The 19033-nt window shown below is 45.5% G+C and overlaps 1 protein-coding gene across 1 annotated transcript in view; it reads right to left on the reverse strand.

The window, feature by feature from the left end:
* The window catches only part of ARFGEF2 (ARF guanine nucleotide exchange factor 2), a 97485-nt gene extending 78805 nt beyond the window's left edge, over nucleotides 1-18680 (reverse strand). Inside the window, exons 1-3 of the mRNA XM_068525226.1 lie at nucleotides 18399-18680; nucleotides 3933-3963; nucleotides 3139-3262 (exon numbers count right to left, since the gene is read on the reverse strand). Coding sequence (XP_068381327.1) covers nucleotides 3139-3262; nucleotides 3933-3963; nucleotides 18399-18519 — 276 coding nt within the window. The 5' untranslated portion in view covers nucleotides 18520-18680. The remainder of the gene's footprint in view (nucleotides 1-3138; nucleotides 3263-3932; nucleotides 3964-18398) is intronic.
* Between the last annotated feature and the right edge of the window lie 353 nt (nucleotides 18681-19033).

Genomic DNA, 19033 nt, shown 5'->3' on the forward strand with positions numbered 1-19033 from the left:
CAGCAGGACGTCAATGTTTCCATCAGAAACCATACTCACATGTACACAGAGTTCCAGAAACAGATTATTTCCAGGAAAACACAGCATATTTTTAATTAAAGAGGCCAGAACTACAGGGTAATAGTTAAGAGCAGAGGTCAGCAGCCTTTTTTTGTAGAGGACCACATGCTAAATATTTAGGCTGTGCAGGTCATATGGTCTCCATTCCAACTCTTCAACGCAGCTGTAGTAGCTGGAAAGCAGCCATATAGATAATACATCAACGAAAGGCCATGGCTGGTGTTGTGGACTGAATGTTTGCGTTTCTGCAATTCCTATGTTGAAGTCCTAACCCTCAATATGATGGTATTAGGAGGTGGGGCCTTTGGGAGGTGATTAAGTTTACATGAGGCCATGAGGGTGGGGTCCTCATGATGGGATTCATGCGCTATAAGAAGAGACCAGACACCTAGCTTGCTCTGTCTGCCATGTGAGGACACAGTGAGAACTTGGCCATTTACAAATCAGGAAGACGGCTCACCAGGAACTTAATCAGCTGGTACTTTATCTTGGACTCCCCAGCCTCCAGAACTGTAGGAAATAAATGTCTCTTGTTTAAGCCACCCAGTCTGTGGTATTCTGCTATATCAGTCTGAACAGATTAAGGCAGCTATGTTCCAATAAAACTTTATTTACCAAAGCAGGCTGCAGGCCAGATTTGGCTCATGGCGTAATTTAAGGACCCCTGATTAAGAACATAGGCTTGGGGTAAACAAGTCCCAGACACCCACCCAATCCCATCACTGCCTGGCCAGGGGAACTTGGCAGGGCTGGTCATTTTATTCTCCAAGCCTCAGTTTCATTGATTCTAAAATGAGGATGAGAGTAGGAACCTCAGGTGGTTGTTGGGAAGATTAAACATGATGATGGGGATAAAGCACTTAGCACAGGGCCCAGCACAGGCTGAGTGCTCAATACACTGGCATTGTTTAGGACATCAATAATGTTAACTATCAGCACCAGCTTCCAAACTAAACCTTAACATGAGGACAAAACAGCTAATTATGCCAAATTTCCTCTGAAAATGTTCACAGCAACAAATATTTTAGGATAGAAGTAGGATTTGAGCCTGCCACTTTAAAATTCTTGGCTCATTACATGTTCCACATAGGACAATTTGTACAGAATTATACTGAATGAGAAAATGGCTTTTCATTTGGAAGAGCTGCTTCTGTGAAGAAACTCTCATCAATTTTCAAGCATAGATATATCAAACAAGAGAAATTAATAGAGTAAATATTAGACCAGAGATGCCAAAAATGTGGCATGCCCACCGCCACTCGGCAGTCCTGTTCCTCAGCAGACATAACCAATCAATCATGGCACTTTCTCAAGAAACCCAGACGAGGTTCCAGGTATTTTTTCAACACAGCTTCCAAGCAATATAACATAGAACCTATTCACTATTCCTGTTCTAGAAAGTACTGGTAAATTGTGGCTCTCTCCACTGTATTTTTTAAAATTTATCAAGCTCTTTTCATTGCTGTAGGTTGCCCACTGGGGTTAAAAACAAATGTTTCTGAGGTAACCGGAAGCTTCATGAGTAGATCTTAGGAAAAATACAAGAATGCTGGACTGGGAATTAAGAAGACCAAGTTGTAGGGCTTCCCTGGTGGCGCTGTGGTTAAGAATCCGCCTGCCAATGCAGGGGACACGGGTTCAAGCCCCGGTCCGGGAGGATCCCACATGCCGCGGAGCAACTAAGCCCGTGCGCCACAGCTACTGAGCCTGCGCTCTAGAGCCCGCGAGACACAACTACTGAGCTCAAGTGCCACAACTACTGAAGCCCATGCGCCTAGAGCCAGTGCTCCGCAACAAGAGAAGCCACCGCAATGAGAAGCCCGCGCACCGCAATGAAGAGCAGCCCCCGCTCGCCGCAACTAGAGAAAGCCCGCACACAGCAACGAAGACCCAACACAGCCAAAAATAAATAAATAAAATAAATAAATTAAAAAAAAAAAAAAAAAAAGAAGCCCAAGTTGTAGTCCTGTTTCTGTCCCTCACTATCTGCACGTCGTTGGACAAGTCACCCTAACCTCTCCACTGCTGCTTTTTCACCAGTAAAAAGTAACTTATAATAAGGTTACTTATGGCCCTAAGTACAGTCGATCCTCATTATTCACAGGTTTGTACTTGTGAATGTGCCCGCTCACTAAAATTTGTAAGTCCCCAATCAATATTTGGGACGCTTTTGTGGTCACTTACAGACACCTGCAGCACAGTGAAAAATTTGAATCACTTGATGCACAAGTTCCTGGCTAAGGTCAAACAAGGAGACGTTCTACCTTCTTGTTTCACCTCTCATATCGTAAACAGTGTCTTTCTTGTCATCTATTTATTGCCATGGTTTTCACATTTTTGTCCTTTTCGTTGGTGATTTCGCCATTTAAAATGGCCCCCACGCACAGTGCTAAGCGCTGTCTAGTGCTGTCTCTGTAGGATGTGCCCTACAGAGAAATGACGTGTGATCAGCTTTGTTCAGGCATGTGTCATAGTGCTGTTGACCATAAGTTCAATGCTAACAAATCAACAATATATATTAAATAAGGTGTCTTTAAACAGAAACACACAAAGAATAAAGTTATGTATTGATCAGCTGATGAACACGTGACCAGAGAGGCTCACAGGAACCTAGCCCTGTATTCCCTCCAGGAACAATGCTTCAGGATTTGCTAATTCCGTGTTCACAGCAACTTTATAGACCATCACCACAAATAATGAGAGTTGATAATATCTATTTCTCTACTTGGCATTATGAATATTAATGCCATCCATAAAGAAGTAGCATTAAATATCTTATGTACCCGCATATGTACCAAATATTCCAATCAGTGCTAAAGGTTTCATTTAGGAAAACATACATAAGAGAGATCAACAAAGTACTTCGAGAGAAACAAATTCTTTTTTAGGTAAAGAGGTCAGACCTCTCGTTCTTCCCTCCCTCACAAGACCTCCATAAAGAATGAGCTGAAATGCTCCTTTCTCCATCACCTCCGGAAGTATTCTGAGTACCAGGGGGTCACGGGCACAGCTCGTGTGTAAAGGACTACCTGTGGCTTGAGAGAACATCCTTTATACCACCAAGTTGAAACATGGTACCTGCAAGCAGTCAAGGGATGTGCTGACCACCCGTGGGGACTTGGACTGGCAAGCCAGCTCGAATGGAAGGAAATACTTGTCAGCTTCAATGAAGTTTGCCTTTGGTGGTGCGGTAGCACCAAGCCTAGGAGAAAAGCGGGAGAGGGCCGGAGAGGGGAAATGAAAAAAAAAAAAAAAAAAAAGAGCTTGCTTTTCCTACCCCCCACTCTAACTTCCCATCCCACTTGCAACCATTTAATTAAAAGTGCCTGCAAACTGCATCTGTGGGGCTAGACAATGAAAAGTTTAAACACATGCATTAGGAAAAAACACCAAGGGGCCACAGGCAGAGAACAAGGTCTCTGATGAGCAAGCTGTATCGTCAGCGGCCTGGACTGAATCCTGGCACCTGCCACGTCAGAGCTGTATTTCTGAAATGGGACTCACTGGCTTCATTACTATGAAGATGAGGAGCAGCCCCTTAACAGAACAAGCTGCCCTCCTGCCTGAGGAAGCATGACATACAAGAGACAAGGGCTTTGCCTCTTCTGTCAAGAGAAGGTACAACAGCATTAACTTGACCTTCCTTATCCTTTCCTCCAAATACGCAGTTGTTGAGGCAGTAACCTGTTAACTCGGTATCAGTTCAAACACATACAGAGTCTTGCCATGTGCCCAGCGCTGTGCTAGGAGAGTGTGTGCCACCCTTGAGGATCAGAAATATGGGAAAACATGCAGAGAAAGGGGTTCCCATGGCCACCAACTACTACTCCCTTCATACTGCACTTCAGCAAGGAGAACGTGCCCAGGCTTACCTTTGCTTTTCTATTTCTGCTTTAATTTCATCTGGTGGGGAAGAAAGAAAGGCATGTTAGGAGCATGCAATATGTATATTAAAAAAAACAAATATAGCAAAATATTGAAAGCTATCTAAGTAGGGGGATGATGATCTTTTTCTCTTTTCCACATTTTCTGTAAGTATATATACTTTTTCTTTAGCACTTAAAAAAATTGTGGTAAATATGCGTCACACAAAATTTACCACATTAACTATTTTTAAGTGTACAGTTCGGTGGCATTAAGTATATTTATATTGTGCTAAGGCATATATAATTTTCATGAATTAAAGTTAATTTATAAACCTTTACCATGGAGGGTACAACAACTACATGGTTAACGGTTATGGATATAGTGCCAATACTCAGAAGTCACAGTCTCAAAGAGATCATCTTATTCCCAGGAAAACAAGATTTTGTGCCATTGAGACAAGAACATCCTATCTAAACACGCCAGATTCCCCCACAGCCACTTAGTCGAATGCATTCCTACGTGTCAGGCTTGGCAGGCTCACAGTATTATCAAAGCAGGCCAGTGAAACAGGTCTACCTGAATGCCATGTATTCAGATAACCTCCAAAAGGCCAGCCTTCTTCACACAATCTCTTGAGAGCCAGTGGTTTGGATATGGCATTAGTTATCCTAGCAACCCCAGAACACAGTTCTGGAAGTGACAAGTTTCCTTTTCCTGGACAACTCTATTCTAGACTGACCTTTAGGAAGTGAAAACCGAGTAACTGGACTCACTAGAGGTGGCAATTTTAACCTTCAAGCCGCTCTTTCAAGGTCCTCTTACTACACACATAAGAAAACAGAAGAGGAACACCAGATGGCTAATATCAAACATTTCGCTCATGGACCATAAGGCCTGTGACACACAGGGTCTGCTAAAGAGAGCTCTGTGGCAAGGTTCCCGCTCCTCTGGGACAAGAATCCACTCAGGAAGTAGCTCTGGCCTCCTCTAGCTGAGGCCCCAGGCTGTGGGAGTGGCCCGGGAAATCCTGCCCAGGAGGCTGGTGGCCAAGCTTTCAGCTTGCAGAAATCAACATGCATAATGTCAACACTCTGCTTGGTGGTAATATCATCTGTCGCTGTGTGACGTGTCAGAGGGGCACTGATGCCGGAACTCAAATGCAAGGGTTCCTTCCAGTCATGGTTACCTTGTTAGAGTTAAGTTTAGATGTTAAGTGTATCTGAAGCAATAAGGCCTTTGTTAGAGTCTGGGCTGACCTCTGAGCTCTAAAATAGTCTGTTCTAGAATGCCACTGGTGCCAACCCACCAGTCGACAAATCACCAGGACTGCTACTTACTCACTGAGGCACTAAGGGTAATCAAAACAAAGACCTATGGAGGCCAGGCAGGAAACCTCCTGGAGACACGGGTGGGTATAAGACATGAGGGGCAGGGAGGACCCCCTCCCCACCCAACAGGGCATGGAGTGCAGCAGAGTCTCAGTCCCAGCTGACTGAGCCCAGAGGTGCCCGTTGTTCTGATTTTCCCAGAAGTCAAAATCTGGATTTGAAGTGAAAACTCCAACTGTAATTCAAAGTAATTTCAACTGTTTAAAAAAATTATGCTCAGGGACTTCCCTGGCAATCCAGTGGTTAAGACTCCACGCTTCCACTGCAGGGGGTGCTGGTTCCATTCCTGGTCAGGGAACTAAGATCCTGCAAGCCTCAAGGCATGGCCAAAAAAAAAAAAAAAAAAAATTATGCTCAAATGCAACTGGTTTGCAGGCTGCCCTGACCTTAGACTACCAGTTTGCAACCTTTGCCTTAAGGGACAGGGAAGAATGGAGGAGAAAGTAATTCACTGGCCACAGAAAACTAACTGCAGGGGATACAGAACTATGACCAGCACAGGGAAAACAAAACATCCTCGTTCTGTGCAAGCAAAACGTCGCCCGGCCAAAGAACAAAGAGCAACTACGGAGCCAGAGCACCAGGGCTCGAGGCCAAACTCTGCGCTATCTTACAGATGAAGAGACAAGATCCAGAGAGGTTACAAGCTAGTGAGAGGCGGAGCTGCGACTTGAACCCAGAAAATTAGGCTCCCAAGCCTGTGTTCGTAACCTCTTGGGTAACTTGGCTCTCAAATAAGCATGTCGAATTACTCCGTAACCTACAAATGCGAAACAATATAAACACTGGTTTTGCATCATTAATTCAAAGCGTGAATGCTGCGACCATAGCTGGAAGGCTTGGTGTTCGTACTGCTCCGTGAGCCTCACCCGGCCTTGGGGAGCCCAGTTACAACCCAGGCTCTGGAATCCCCCCACCTCTTTTCCTGGCCTGATGGGACAGGACCACAGGAAGGTGCACCCTGGTTTCCCGATGGGAATGAACAAGGGCCAGTGTGACTTGAGCAGGGCAGGGCACAGCCCTCCACAGTGAGCAGTACCTACTGCAGAAGACCAAGAAACTGCGATCTTCACAAAACACGTGATCACAGATTTCCTTTAGTCTTCTTAATCTATACTTAGGTATTCCCACAAGTATGAGGAATTGTTGCACTCTCTAGAACATTCTTTGTTAAAGAAAAAAAAATTGAAAAATCCTCTCCACAAGGCCCAGTAGGGGTCCAGATGATGAGAAGCCCCTGGAGGGCAGTGGGGGAGGGGCCTGAGCGGACCTATGTTTGGACAGATCCCTCTGGCTGCAGTTTTGAGTATAAAGAGGAGGGTGGACAGCACAGAAGCAGTGAAGCCAATCAAGAGGCTGCTGCTAATAACCCAGGCAAGCAGCAGTGGGGGCTGGGGCCAGGGCGGGGGCAGAGAAGGATGAGCATGAGCCACAGGAAAGCTGGAGACGGCCTGAGGGTAGTAGTTCCATAGAGTCTGACCCAACAGTTGGCTTCTAGATATATTTGGATAATACAATATTTTTTTCCATTGAAAAGAGGCAGAGGACTTCCCTGGCGGTCCAGTGGTTGAGACTCCGTGCTCCCACTGCAGGGGGCACAGGCTCGATCCCTGGTTAGGGAACTATGATCCCATATCCCACATGCTGCATGCAGCGTGGCCAAAAAGAAAGAAAGAAAGAAAAAAAAAGAGGCAAGAAAAAAAAAAAAACAGGGAAAAGGTGTGTGGCATGGGGTCCCACAGAACACTTGACATAGCCTGGTGTGGTGAAAGACAAGAAATGGGTTGGAAGTTCCGAACGAAGATGGACATCTATTTGCTGAATGACGCCAGGTGGGTTATTAAACCTCCCGAATCTTGATGTCCTACTCTAAGAAAAATGAGGATGATAAAAAGCAGCCCCGTATGCTCCAGACACTGTAACTAGGCAGTTGGGTGTAGGTAATTCTTTGGACAAACCGGAAGTATTGATGGCTAAGGCAGTGTCAGGCATACACAGGTGGTCAATAAATGTCCGTTCTCTTGCTCTTATCTTAAAACAGCAGTCAGTAATAGTGCAAAATCTCTAGTGCCATTGGTGGAACGACGGAAAGCCAAGGGAAAGAAGAAAATCAGTGGAACACAAATCATCATAATAACTGCTGACATTCGCTAGGGGCAGGTGCCCATTTGGTCCTCCTTACAACTCAGGAAGACAAGAGACTCATCTCCTAACCATATACAGGTGAGGAATCTGGACACAGAGAGGTGAAGTCACCTGCCCACAGTCACAGTCAGGAAGTGCCACTGCAGGATTCACACCCAGGCTGTCTGCTCCAGAGCCAAAGAGGAGGAGGAGGCTGGGTGAAGGAGGAGGAGCAGATGGTGGGGCACACCTGCTCCAGTTTATTGCCCTGCCTTTTAACAGCCAACCCAACAGCCAACTAGGCAATTAGCAGCAATAAATGAGCAGGCTGGAAAGGAGCGAGACCTGAGTGGGGTGGGGCAGCTGCAGCTGAAAAGCCACGCTGGCTTCCTGGGAAATCCTTCCTGGGCAATCCTTCCTGGGCATCGCTGTCAGTTAGGAACCTCAGGTCACACCTCCCCATTCATCAATGACTTTGGCACCAGCTCACATTCTCTGCTCCACTCCCAAGCTAAGTCCAGCAATGACCACGACCAAGCTCAACAACGCCATCTCTGGTCAACCCCCCAAAGCCCCACGACATCCCTTGGAACCTTCACCTCCCCTCACACATCTGACCTGCACACCCCTCTCTACTATGGAAACCAACACTACCCTCATTTCCTCCTCCACCCCAGTCAGCCTGGTGTGGCTGGCCACACTCTGAATCTTGTCCCTGTTTGGAACTGTGCTACTTCTAGCTGCTGCCTGTTCTACGCCCACAACCTCCTTTCCTTCCAGACGACCTACTAACTGCTCCCAGTAGGACCCTTCTTTGGCCTGTCAGACCTGACAAGGCCAAGAACTTGTCAGCTTTCCCCTTTTTTCATTTTCCAGGATGGATCCCATTACAGGATTGTTATCTGAATGACAGCCAAACAATAGGCTTGACTCTCTCTGACCTTTAGTCTTAACTTCTGGCAAAATCCCAAACTTAGATTATACGACCCTCTCCTCTGACCTGTCTCCACCTAACGACCAGACCTCTGACTACAGGGCAAGTTGGTAGGTCTATAAAGGCCCTAATCACCAACCACAATGGAACCCTAAATACTGCCAGTTAAGCTCACCACCTCCAACTCTCCACAAGGACTACTGCACATTACTCTCTTCAAATACCCCATCTCTCCCTCCTAGTCATCACCATTCATCTTTACTCACAACCGATGGAGCAGCCTATTTCATGCAGAAATTAGAAGCCAACACGAGGAGACTCCCTCAACTTCCTGTTAGCCAATCTACAAACTCACCTACTTCTGTACCCAGCCTGCACTCTCTCCTGCTAGAAAACAATGTCAAGCCCCTCCAACTCTGCCGTCTCCCATCCCTACTGCCTTCTGAGGAACTACCTAGAATCTGATCACTTCTCACATGCTGGACCACCCCCATCACCCCAGACCAAGCCACCATCATCTCCCACCTAGACTAAGAGCCTCTTTCTTAACTGGTCTCACAGCTTCAGCTCTCACCCTTCCTCCCGGCCCACATCTTTGTCTACACAGCAGCCAGAGGGATTCCCTTAAAATGTAAATCAGATTACATCTGCTCAAAATAGATTATCCATAACCATCATAATGTAAATCTGATTAACATCTGCTCCTTTGCGCAAAACTCCACTGGCTTCTCATCCCACAGAGTAAAAACTCACAATCTTGACCTTGGCCTCCAAGCCTCTAAAACATCTGGCCCCCTGCTATCCCTCCGATCTCACCTCCTACCACCCTGCCCCCAGCTTACTTGTTGCCTGTCCTGTTCAGGGCCTTTGCACTTGCTCTTCCTGCCACCTGGAATGCCCTCCCTCCCCCAGATATCCACAAGGCTCACTCTTCCCTTCCTTCAGATGACTGTTCAAATGTCACCTCTTCAGAGAGGCCTTCCCTCGCCACTTAAAACTGCCCTCCTTGTGATTCTGGACCACCTTACCTGCTTTATTTTTTCACTTTACACCGATTTTTCCTAGTCTTTCATCACAGCATTTACCACCCTTGACATACTTTGTATCAGTTCACTTATTCTCCATCTTCCCCAGTAGACTATAAACTCTGTGATAACAGAGACTTCCATCTGTTTTGTTCACTGCTGAATCCCCATTATCTAGGAATTCCTAGACACAGAGCGGGCACTCAATATTGAATGAATAAACTGTCCTTTCTCTTTCTTGCATTATTTAACCTCTCCCTTAACTGGCTCCCTTCCCAATGACATTTAAACAAGTTCAAGCCTCTTCTACCTTTAAACAAAGAAAAATATAAAACCAAAAACTCCCACGATCCACATCTCCATCCTCTCCTTCACACCCCCAGGCAAAGCCCTGGAAAGACTTGTGTCTGTTTCCTCACCTCCCATGCATGCCCCAACCCATTCCAGTCTGGTTTTCACCTTCACTGCAACAGCAAAACAGCTCAAGCTAAGGTCACCCATGACCCGCATGTCTCTAAATCTGATGGGTAATTTTCCAGTTGCCATCTGACCTGACCTCCTTGCAGCATTTGACCTTACTGACCTCCCCCTCCTTGAAATTTTCTCGACTTCCGGCTTCATAAGCACCCGTTCTCATCTGCCCTCTGCTTCTTGTCCCATCTCTTCTCCATTTCCTTGGTAGACTCAGCCTCCTCTGCCCAGCCAGGCAGGCCGGGGTTCCTCGGGCCCAGGCTCTCCTGCCTCTCCTTTTCTGTACACTCTCCCCCACAGGCCTTCACAGCCTCAACTGCACCTTCAATTCCCACCTGGGCTCGGATGACCCTCAAATCTTGATTTCCGGCGCCGGCCTGCCTTATGAACACGAGGCTCGTACATCCATCCACTTCCTATTCCACCTGTCCAACTGGATGCTCAAAGGCAGGTGAAACTCAACACATCCAAGTCCCAACTCAGATCAAGCTCCTCCACCCACCTCTCCCTAGATGGTCTTCCCACTCCCATCTAAAAGAACTGCACCACTATCCATCCAGCTGGGTGAGTCAGAAACTTAAGAGTCAGCTTTACTGATCCACTTTCTCGTGTTCTTACCCAATCCATCACCAGGTTTTCTTAGTTTTACCTTCTAAACAAGTGGGGAATACATTCACTTTGCTCTGTTACTACTGTCACTACTCTAAGTCCAGGCCACCAGCATCTCTCCCCTGGATGATGGTAACTGCCTCCTCACTGGTCCCTGGGCAATCCCTCTGGTTTTCCTCGAAGACGTTCTGAACACAATGGCTCAAGTGATCTTTCCAAAATACAAACCTGTTTATCCCATCACCTTCTTCCCTGTTTAGAACTCTGCAGTGTTATCTCACTGCTTTTGGTCTAAAAATCAAACTCCTCAACATAACCTCCAAGGTCTTGCATGGTAGGACCCGGGACTACCTCTCCCACCTTATCCCCCAAACCTCTCCCCCTTCATTTGCCATGCTCCAACCACACAGTGGCTTCTTTTAGTTTCTTTTTTAAAAACTATTATTAAAGCTTTTTAAAAATTTTGAGGTAACTATAGATTCACAGGCTGTTGTATCTTTTAGTTTCCTTAACCGTCATATTCCTCTCTGCCACAGGGCCTTTGCATATGCTGTTCCCCCCCTCCTGCTGCCATAATGCCTCTCACTCTAACCTATTTAATTTTTATTTATCATTCAGCTCTCAAGACTTCCTCAGGGAAGCTTTCCTTCATCCCTTTGTCCACTCCCCTTGTGGGACCAGGTTTCTCTCCTTCATAGGAGTTGTCAGGTTGTTAGTATGACTCAGAGGATGTGATCATCTGAATAGTCCCCTTCTTCCCCATTAACTGCAAACTCCATGAGAACAGGGTCTTTGTTTGTTTTGTTTTCCTTGCATCATGACACCTGGTATGACACCCAAATAAATATCTTCTGAATGAATGTCACCCTGGTTTAGTCAGAAGGACTATATAGAGAACAAATATGCACTGACTACTCCTTAGGACAGAGGGAAAATTTAAGAATTCTAGGTCCTAGCACAAGAAGGCTGTTCTCCCCACAAGTCTATAAAACCTAATGAAATACCTAATAAAAAAGCTAAAAGACTCATTTACAACCAAGACAGTAAACCCAAAGAAGCTTCTTATAGGAAGACTCCAGGAATGAATTCACAAACAGTTAAGAATTTTCTAAGATAACCTTGCTGGAAAGAAAGTCAAGTATTTTCCAGGCAGGCCCCCTCAGCCTGGTGAAAAAGAACTCAATACAGTTCTGAGCTATTTATATAGGAGACTCCATGTACTTGCTGATTAAGCACATGTTTTCACAAGTTTGCTCTTTTCCATAAAGAATGGTCTTACTGTTTTCCCCAGCACTGCTTACAGTCTCCCCTGAGATTTACAAGTACAGGACAGAGCTCTAAATTTTTCCAACCACTTGCCTCACCGGTGTCGAAATGTCAGAGACCGGCAAAGATGTCCATAAACCAACCAATAATGGAGGCAGGAAGAACAAGTATTCAGTTCCTTCTCCTTTAAATATGGTAACACCAATGCCTCTGAATTTTAGTAGGTCATTTGTTAGGTGCCAGGTACGGTGTCAGTTATTTATTGCGTTAGTTCATATAACCTTTACAATAATCCTGTGACACAGGTATTATCACCTTTCTCATCCCAGGAAACCAAGGCTCCGAGAAGCTAAATGATTAGTCCAGGATCACAAGACCAATCAATAAGCAAAGTTTCAAACACAGCTCCCAATGAATTTTCTGCCAATACAACAAATAAATGCTTTTCAATAATCAAAATCCAATTTTTAGCGCTGCTTCTAGACAGAGAACCTCCTCCTGCAGAATCACTATAAAGCTTTTCAACAAAAAGTAATGTCAGGGTCCCAAGTCCTATTATTTCTCAAAATTTTTATAATCTACAGCACACATAAACAAGATGTCTAATCAAAACACCCGACTTTGCTAACATTAAAGGTTTTATTTTGTGTTTCAATTGAAAGCCTTACTTTATGACAATTTAGGGATATTTTTGATATTTTTCAAATTTTGCACTTACGTTCCTCCTAACGATGAGAATAGTTACTTCAAACACATCAAAGTTAGAACAACAACATCGTATGCAGGAAAAAGCCATTTACCGTATATTATATGGACATGTGAATGCTGAATGTTTTTTGTATATTAATATGCAACTAAAATTTATGAATATACTCCCTTAATTGGCTTCATCCTAATGACATTTAAACAAGTTTGAGTCTTTTCTACCTTTAAAAAAAGAAAAAGAAAAAACCAAAGAACCCCCATGATCCACATCTTCCTCCCCTTCACAGCATAGCCAAACTTTGGGAAAGAGTTGCGTGCGCTCATGGTCTATTTCCTCACCTCCCACTCACACCTCAACCCACTCCAGTCTGGTTTTCACCTTCAGCGTGCCACCAAAACAGCTCAAGCTAAGATCACCAATGACCCACATGTCTCTAAATCCCGTATATTAAACAGAGTAGCAAATCTAAAAGTGGATTTTATGATTTATATGTCAGCTACACGTTGTAATTGTTGCCCACCTGGCTGTGCAGATGTGGGCAAGTTGCCCTCTGAGCTTTGGTTTCCCTTTGCCTGCTGTACCCAAAGACGGACATCAATCACACGTCACAACTCCAGAATGAACAGAGGGAGTTTACTGCTGATGTAGAGAGAGGTCATAAATCAGCAAGATTTAATACCGCAAATGAAACTCGCGGGAAACCAGCTCTTTAACTTCATTTCTTTCTTCCTGTTAGTCCCTAAATTAAACCAAAGACATACGCAGTAAAAAGCTGCAGAGAAAAAGCTGTGATCTTTTTGATTAGAGGCTTTCATATACTACATCTCAAAATTCAACTACTAAAAATACGGTCTCTTTACTTATTGAATGCTCTACTTACTGAAACATCACCAAAACTTCACTGCATAGAAACTTCACTGCCAATATAATGATTGTTTAAGACTCCAATGAGTATTTTATACAACACAAGAACTTTCCTATGGAGAAGCAATGGTAGAAATAGTTAAGATCTTGGGCTCTGGAGCCAGACTGCCAGTGTTCACAGCCTGGCTCCACTGCTTCTTGGTTAAGTCACGTCAGCCAAGTTCTTAAGGCCTCGATGAAGATAATAATAGTAAGAACTAAACTGCATGTAAAGCATATGGCACTGTGCCTGGAACACAGAAGTGCTTAGTACATGGTTGATATCATATAGCTATTATATAACATGTGATTTAAAAAAGTCACTCACTCGGGCTTCCCTGGTGGCGCAGTGGTTAAGAATCCACCTGCCAATGCAGGGGACACGGGTTCGAGTCCTGGTCCGGGAAGATCCCACATGCCGCGGAGCAACTACGCCCGTGGGCCACAACTACTGAGCCTACGCTCTAGAGCCTGCGAGCCACAACTACTGAAACCTGTGCGCCTGGAGCCCGTGCTCCGCAACAAGAGAAGCCACTGCAATGCGAAGCCCACGCACCGCAAGGAAGAGTAGCCCCTGCTCGCCGCAATTAGAGAAAGCCCGTGCGCAGCAACGAAGACCCAACGCAGCCAAAGATAAATAAATAAAATAAATAAATTTATTAAAAAAAAAAGTCACTCACTCAATTGGGTGATAACGATGCGTCAGAGTTAGGTTCGTCACTATATAATCGCCCCACTCTGGTGAGGGATGTTGGTAATGCAGAGACTATGCACGAGTTGGGGCAGGGAGGGGAATATGGGAAGTCTCTGCACCTCCCATGCAATTTTGCTGTGAACCTAAAACTGCTCTAAAAATTAAAGTCACTCAATTTCATATGAAAAACATAGGTATGTTTAATGACAACTGACAATTACAGAGCACTCAGCCCCTACTTGGCACTTTGTGAGTATTAAATTATTAAATAAGATACCAAATCTCTTACAATATATGAGGACTACTGTGAAAACAATTCAGTTAAAGTTTTCGAGATTTCCAGATTTTTCCACACCATTTGAAACCACTCAGATTACCTTCTCAAGTCTCTAAACTTGATAGAGTTTAAGACCAGAAATATAATTTAAAGAGACCATGGGAGAGAATGGCTCTTAAATAAGACCGTTGTGAAAGGGAGGTTTAAAAATGTAATTATGTACCCCAACTGGAGGGCTGAAAGGTTCAAGATTATTAATATATATCAAAATTTCATTAAGAAAGTAAAGAGCAACAATGTCCTTGGGGTGATGAATACTTTCACAGGCTCTTTTGATTTCTCAATAGCCTGGAAGGCCATGATCCTCTAATTGGGCAGACCCTATCTATGCATTTGGCATTTAGTGAAGATGAATCCCTGAGATTACTCCAAACCTATTCCATCCTGATCATCACTGCTTTTACAAGGAACAACTCTTGTCTTCATTGAGCTTAGCAAGTTAATACTCTAATAAACACATCCTTTCAGTCGTGTAATTACTTTCTTACTTATTGCATCTACAAACCAAATAGAGCAATAAGTCATTCTTGAACGAGGACCCAACCTAAGTTAACATCAAGCCAGGGTGCTTAGAGTGTCTTGTGGTTTCTCACAGCTTAAAATAATAAAAACAAATAACAGAGCAAGCCTTTACGGAGCACCTACTACATGGCAAGTTTTCTGCACACGTCAACTATCTTTTTTAAAAAATAAATTTATTTATTTATTTATTCGTTGCTGCGTGCGAGCTTTCTGTAGTTGCAGTGAGCGGGGGCTACTCTTCGTTGCGGTGCCCGGGCTTCTCATTGCGGTGGCTTCTCTTGTTGCAGAGCACGGGCTCTAGGCGCACGGGCTTCAGTAGTTGTGGCTTGCGGGCTTAGTTGCTCCACAGCACGTGGGATCTTCCCGGACCAGGGCTCGAACCTGTGTCCCCTGCACTGGCAGGCAGATTCTTAGCCACTGCGTCACCAGGGAAGCCCCCTAACTTTATCTTTATAATAACCCCATCAGGAAGCTATAAGATCTGTCCAAGGTCACAAAGATAGCAAGTAGAAGGCAAGGGATCTGAACCCAGGTAGGCTTGAGTCCACAGAACGCACTCCAAATCCCTACGCTACACAGCCCCTGCATCCGTGATCCCCTCCCCCTAATATGCTACAACTGATGGAAGGTAACAGAAGCTGTTTCCTGGAAGTGCTCCTATCGTTCAAGCATTTCAACTTTGAGCAGTCACTTACAGTTCCTCTTACCAAAATAAGTAATAATCTATACATGGCAATCTCTAAAATACTCGCCACATTGCAATGCTTTGTACACAGGCTTGTTTCAGCTACTTTTACTGGACACAAAACTGGGCCTTGAGATGCAGAGTGAAATATCACCAGGTACTTTGCTACATGCTTTCTTCTGCAGTCATTTTTATTTAATAGCAATGACACACAAGTACTGTCTTAAAAAAAAAAAAAAAAAAGATGGCCAGTCTAACTCAACACTTTACATAGGTTCCCTTGTAATAATTCCTCAAGTTGATGATGATGAGCCACCATGACAATTTGCTATTCAATTAACCTGTGGTCAAATTACTTCCTTTATAGGCTATTTCTTTTTTTTTCTTAACTAACATCATATGGGACATTTTATTTAACTCATCTATATTGTTTGACAAGAAAAATATTTTTAATGGAGAATTTATATTTTCAGTATAGGCTATTTCTTACAATTCACTACCGAAACACTGAATGTGCATTCCACAATTTGGGTTGGAAAAATCTGAACTTCTCAACAAGGCATGATCCAAAAATATCTAAAAAGCTCTCAATGTTAAGGCCCTCTATGACCCATGTGACGATTTTATACGTAGGTTCCAACAAAGTGATATACAATTTGCTGAAAATTTGATGTTAAGTGTTCTGAAGGGGGAACGAAAGCTTCTCTGCCAAATAACTATTTTGAAACTTCTGCAACAATTCACTTAAAGTAACACTGAAGGGATAGAATGCAGGCAGATTTCCAAGCAGAGTTGTAAGTACCAGGCTTTTGCCTAACTAACTGCTTTGTAGTGCTTATCCTGCATTCCTGATAAAACAATATCCAACAGTTAGCCTTGGTTTCCTGAATAAAAAAGCTTTACAAATCTAAATCTCAGTAAATTCCTCTAATTGATCCTGAATTTCACAGGACTAGTATGTTTCCAGATTTTCTCAGCAACAACAACCTTTGTATCAATAGTTCTTGATCCTTGAGGGAGTCTCAGACCCTTCTGAGAAGCTGATGAAAGCCATGGCCTTCTTCCCAGAGAAATAAATGCAAAGTTCACAAACCCATTCCTAGGCCCCAAGAGAAGACTCCCAGAGTACCCTGCACCAAATGAAAGGAGAAAGGTGATGGTAATCTCAAACTCTGTGACAGAAAATCGAACTTTCCATTTACGTGGTCACTTGTTAGGGAAAACAGGTCTTTTTACAGATTCCAAACCAAAGGCATTGGGGTGATGAATTAACTTGACGCCAACTCTCGTCAAATGTATTGATCCTCACGGCCTAGAACTCTCTTCTCCTGAAATTCCACGTGGTGAATACTTCCTGCCTTTCAGTACTTGGCTCAAATGTCACCTCCTCAGAAAGGATTACTTTCTTGACCACCCTATGGAAAGCAGTCCTCAGGCCCTCTTTATCACATCTACTTTTACAAAAAATTTTACAAAAGTAAAGCAATTATGAAAAAATTACTTTTAGGGCTCCCCTGGTGGCACAGTGGTTAAGAATCCACCTGCCAATGCAGGGGACACGGGTTCGAGCCCTGGTCTGGGAAGATCCCACATGCCGCGGAACAACTAAGCCCGTGTGTCACAACTACTGAGCCTGCGCTCTAGAGCCCGCCAGCCACAACTACTGAGCCCAAGTGCCACAACTACTGAAGCCTGCAAGCCTAGAGCCCGTGCTCCACAACGAGAAGCCACCACAATGAGAAGACTGCGCACCGCAACGAAGAGTAGCCCCCGCTCGCCGCAATTAGAGAAAGCCCGTGCGCAGAAAGGAAAACCCAACACAGCCAAAAATAAATAAACAAAATAAATAAATTTTTATAAACTGCTTTTACGAAAGTATTTATTAGCATTCAGAAATGTCTCATTCATTTTTAAATTTACTTATTCTGCCTCCCCTATTAGAGTAGAAGCTCTGTAAGGGCAAATACCTTGTCTGTCTCGTTCCCCATTGTATCCTCAGTGCCTGCCACCGTGCCTGGTACACAGTGGGCATTTGATAAATATCTGTTGAGTGACAAACTAAAAGATAGGATGTTGATGATGGAATCAACTACCAAGGTTTTAACTAGAGATGAATCAGACTTCTCCCCTCTTTCAATCATCTGTGGGTCCATTCAGTCAGCATCTACTGCGTGTTAGGCCCTGTTGCAAGTGCAGGGGATCCAGCGGTGAATAAAACAAACAAGTGTCTCTGCCCTCACAGACCCTCTATTTGAGTGAACCGCAAGGAACGAGCAGATCTCTTTAACACTACAATACCTGAAGGTGCAGGATAACCCTCTACATCCCTCCTGGAGGGAGTTATGGGCGATCCCCAAATGAAAGGAAAACATACACCAGTTGGGCACTTCCAAAGCAGGCCTCAGGAGTTTCCCTAAACCAGCTGGGCAGCTCTTCTCACAGGCTCTGCTCACATGGGGGAACTCCAACCAGCAGAAGCCAGGTAAAGAAAAAACTTAGAGCAAGGGCTGCTGCTTCTGAAGGTGACGAGAGAAGGAACCAGGAAATAGGACGGCAAGGAGCCGTGACAAGAGCCCTGGTCTGGGAGGCTGGAGAGCCAGCCCTGGCTGTCACCAACTTGCTAGGTGACCTTGGGCCAGTCCCGAGCTGCCAGGGCATCAGTTTCTCCCGGGGTATAATAAGGAGGGCCGGAGGGTGGGACTCGGGGTCGTGGGGAAGTGGCGCCCAGGAGGCCGGGCTGAGGCCCCATGGGGTAACGGCCGGCGTGGGTAGGCCGGCGCGGGGCCGGGCCGGGGCGGCTCACCCACCGAGCGCCACCTGGCAGGCCCTGCGCAGCTGGGAGTGCTGGGGCCGCTTCACCTCCTTGTCGGCTAGGATCTTCTCCAGGGCCCGGGACACGAACATGCTCTTGGTCTGGCTCTCCTGCATGGCCCCGGCCCAGCGGGGGCTAGCAGCCCCGCGGGCGGATGGCGCTAGCAGGCGGGCGAGCGAAGCTGTGGGCCCGGCGTCCACGCCGGCACCAGCCGCATCCGTCCGCGCCGCCCAGTCAGGAAGCGACGCCGCGGCCCCACGGCGCCGCCATGTTGGAGCGCGTCACGTGACCACGTGACTGGAGGGGGCGCTACGGCGTCCGTCGACCCCGTGACCCTGGAGGGCGTGGCCTAGGCTGGGGGCGGGGCGGGGCCTAGGCTGGGGCGGGGCGGGGCCAGGTGGACGAGGAGGGGAGGGGCGAGGGTGGAGGAAGGAAGGGGAAAAGTTGGGAGGTGAGTAGAAGTGGGTGGAGGCAGGAGGGCATGTGAAGGACGGAAGAAAGGTGGTGACAGGCAGGAGGGGTGGTGATGGGGGTGTGAGGAGAGTAGGTGAGGAGAAAGGCCATGAGGAGCGTGAGAGTGGGGATGACAGGGTCAGAGAAGAGATGAAGGAGAGATAGAGGCGGAGGAGA

The sequence above is a fragment of the Eschrichtius robustus genome, chromosome 16, assembly GCF_028021215.1.
Source record: "Eschrichtius robustus isolate mEscRob2 chromosome 16, mEscRob2.pri, whole genome shotgun sequence".
In the NCBI taxonomy this organism is placed as follows: Eukaryota; Metazoa; Chordata; class Mammalia; order Artiodactyla; family Eschrichtiidae; genus Eschrichtius; species Eschrichtius robustus.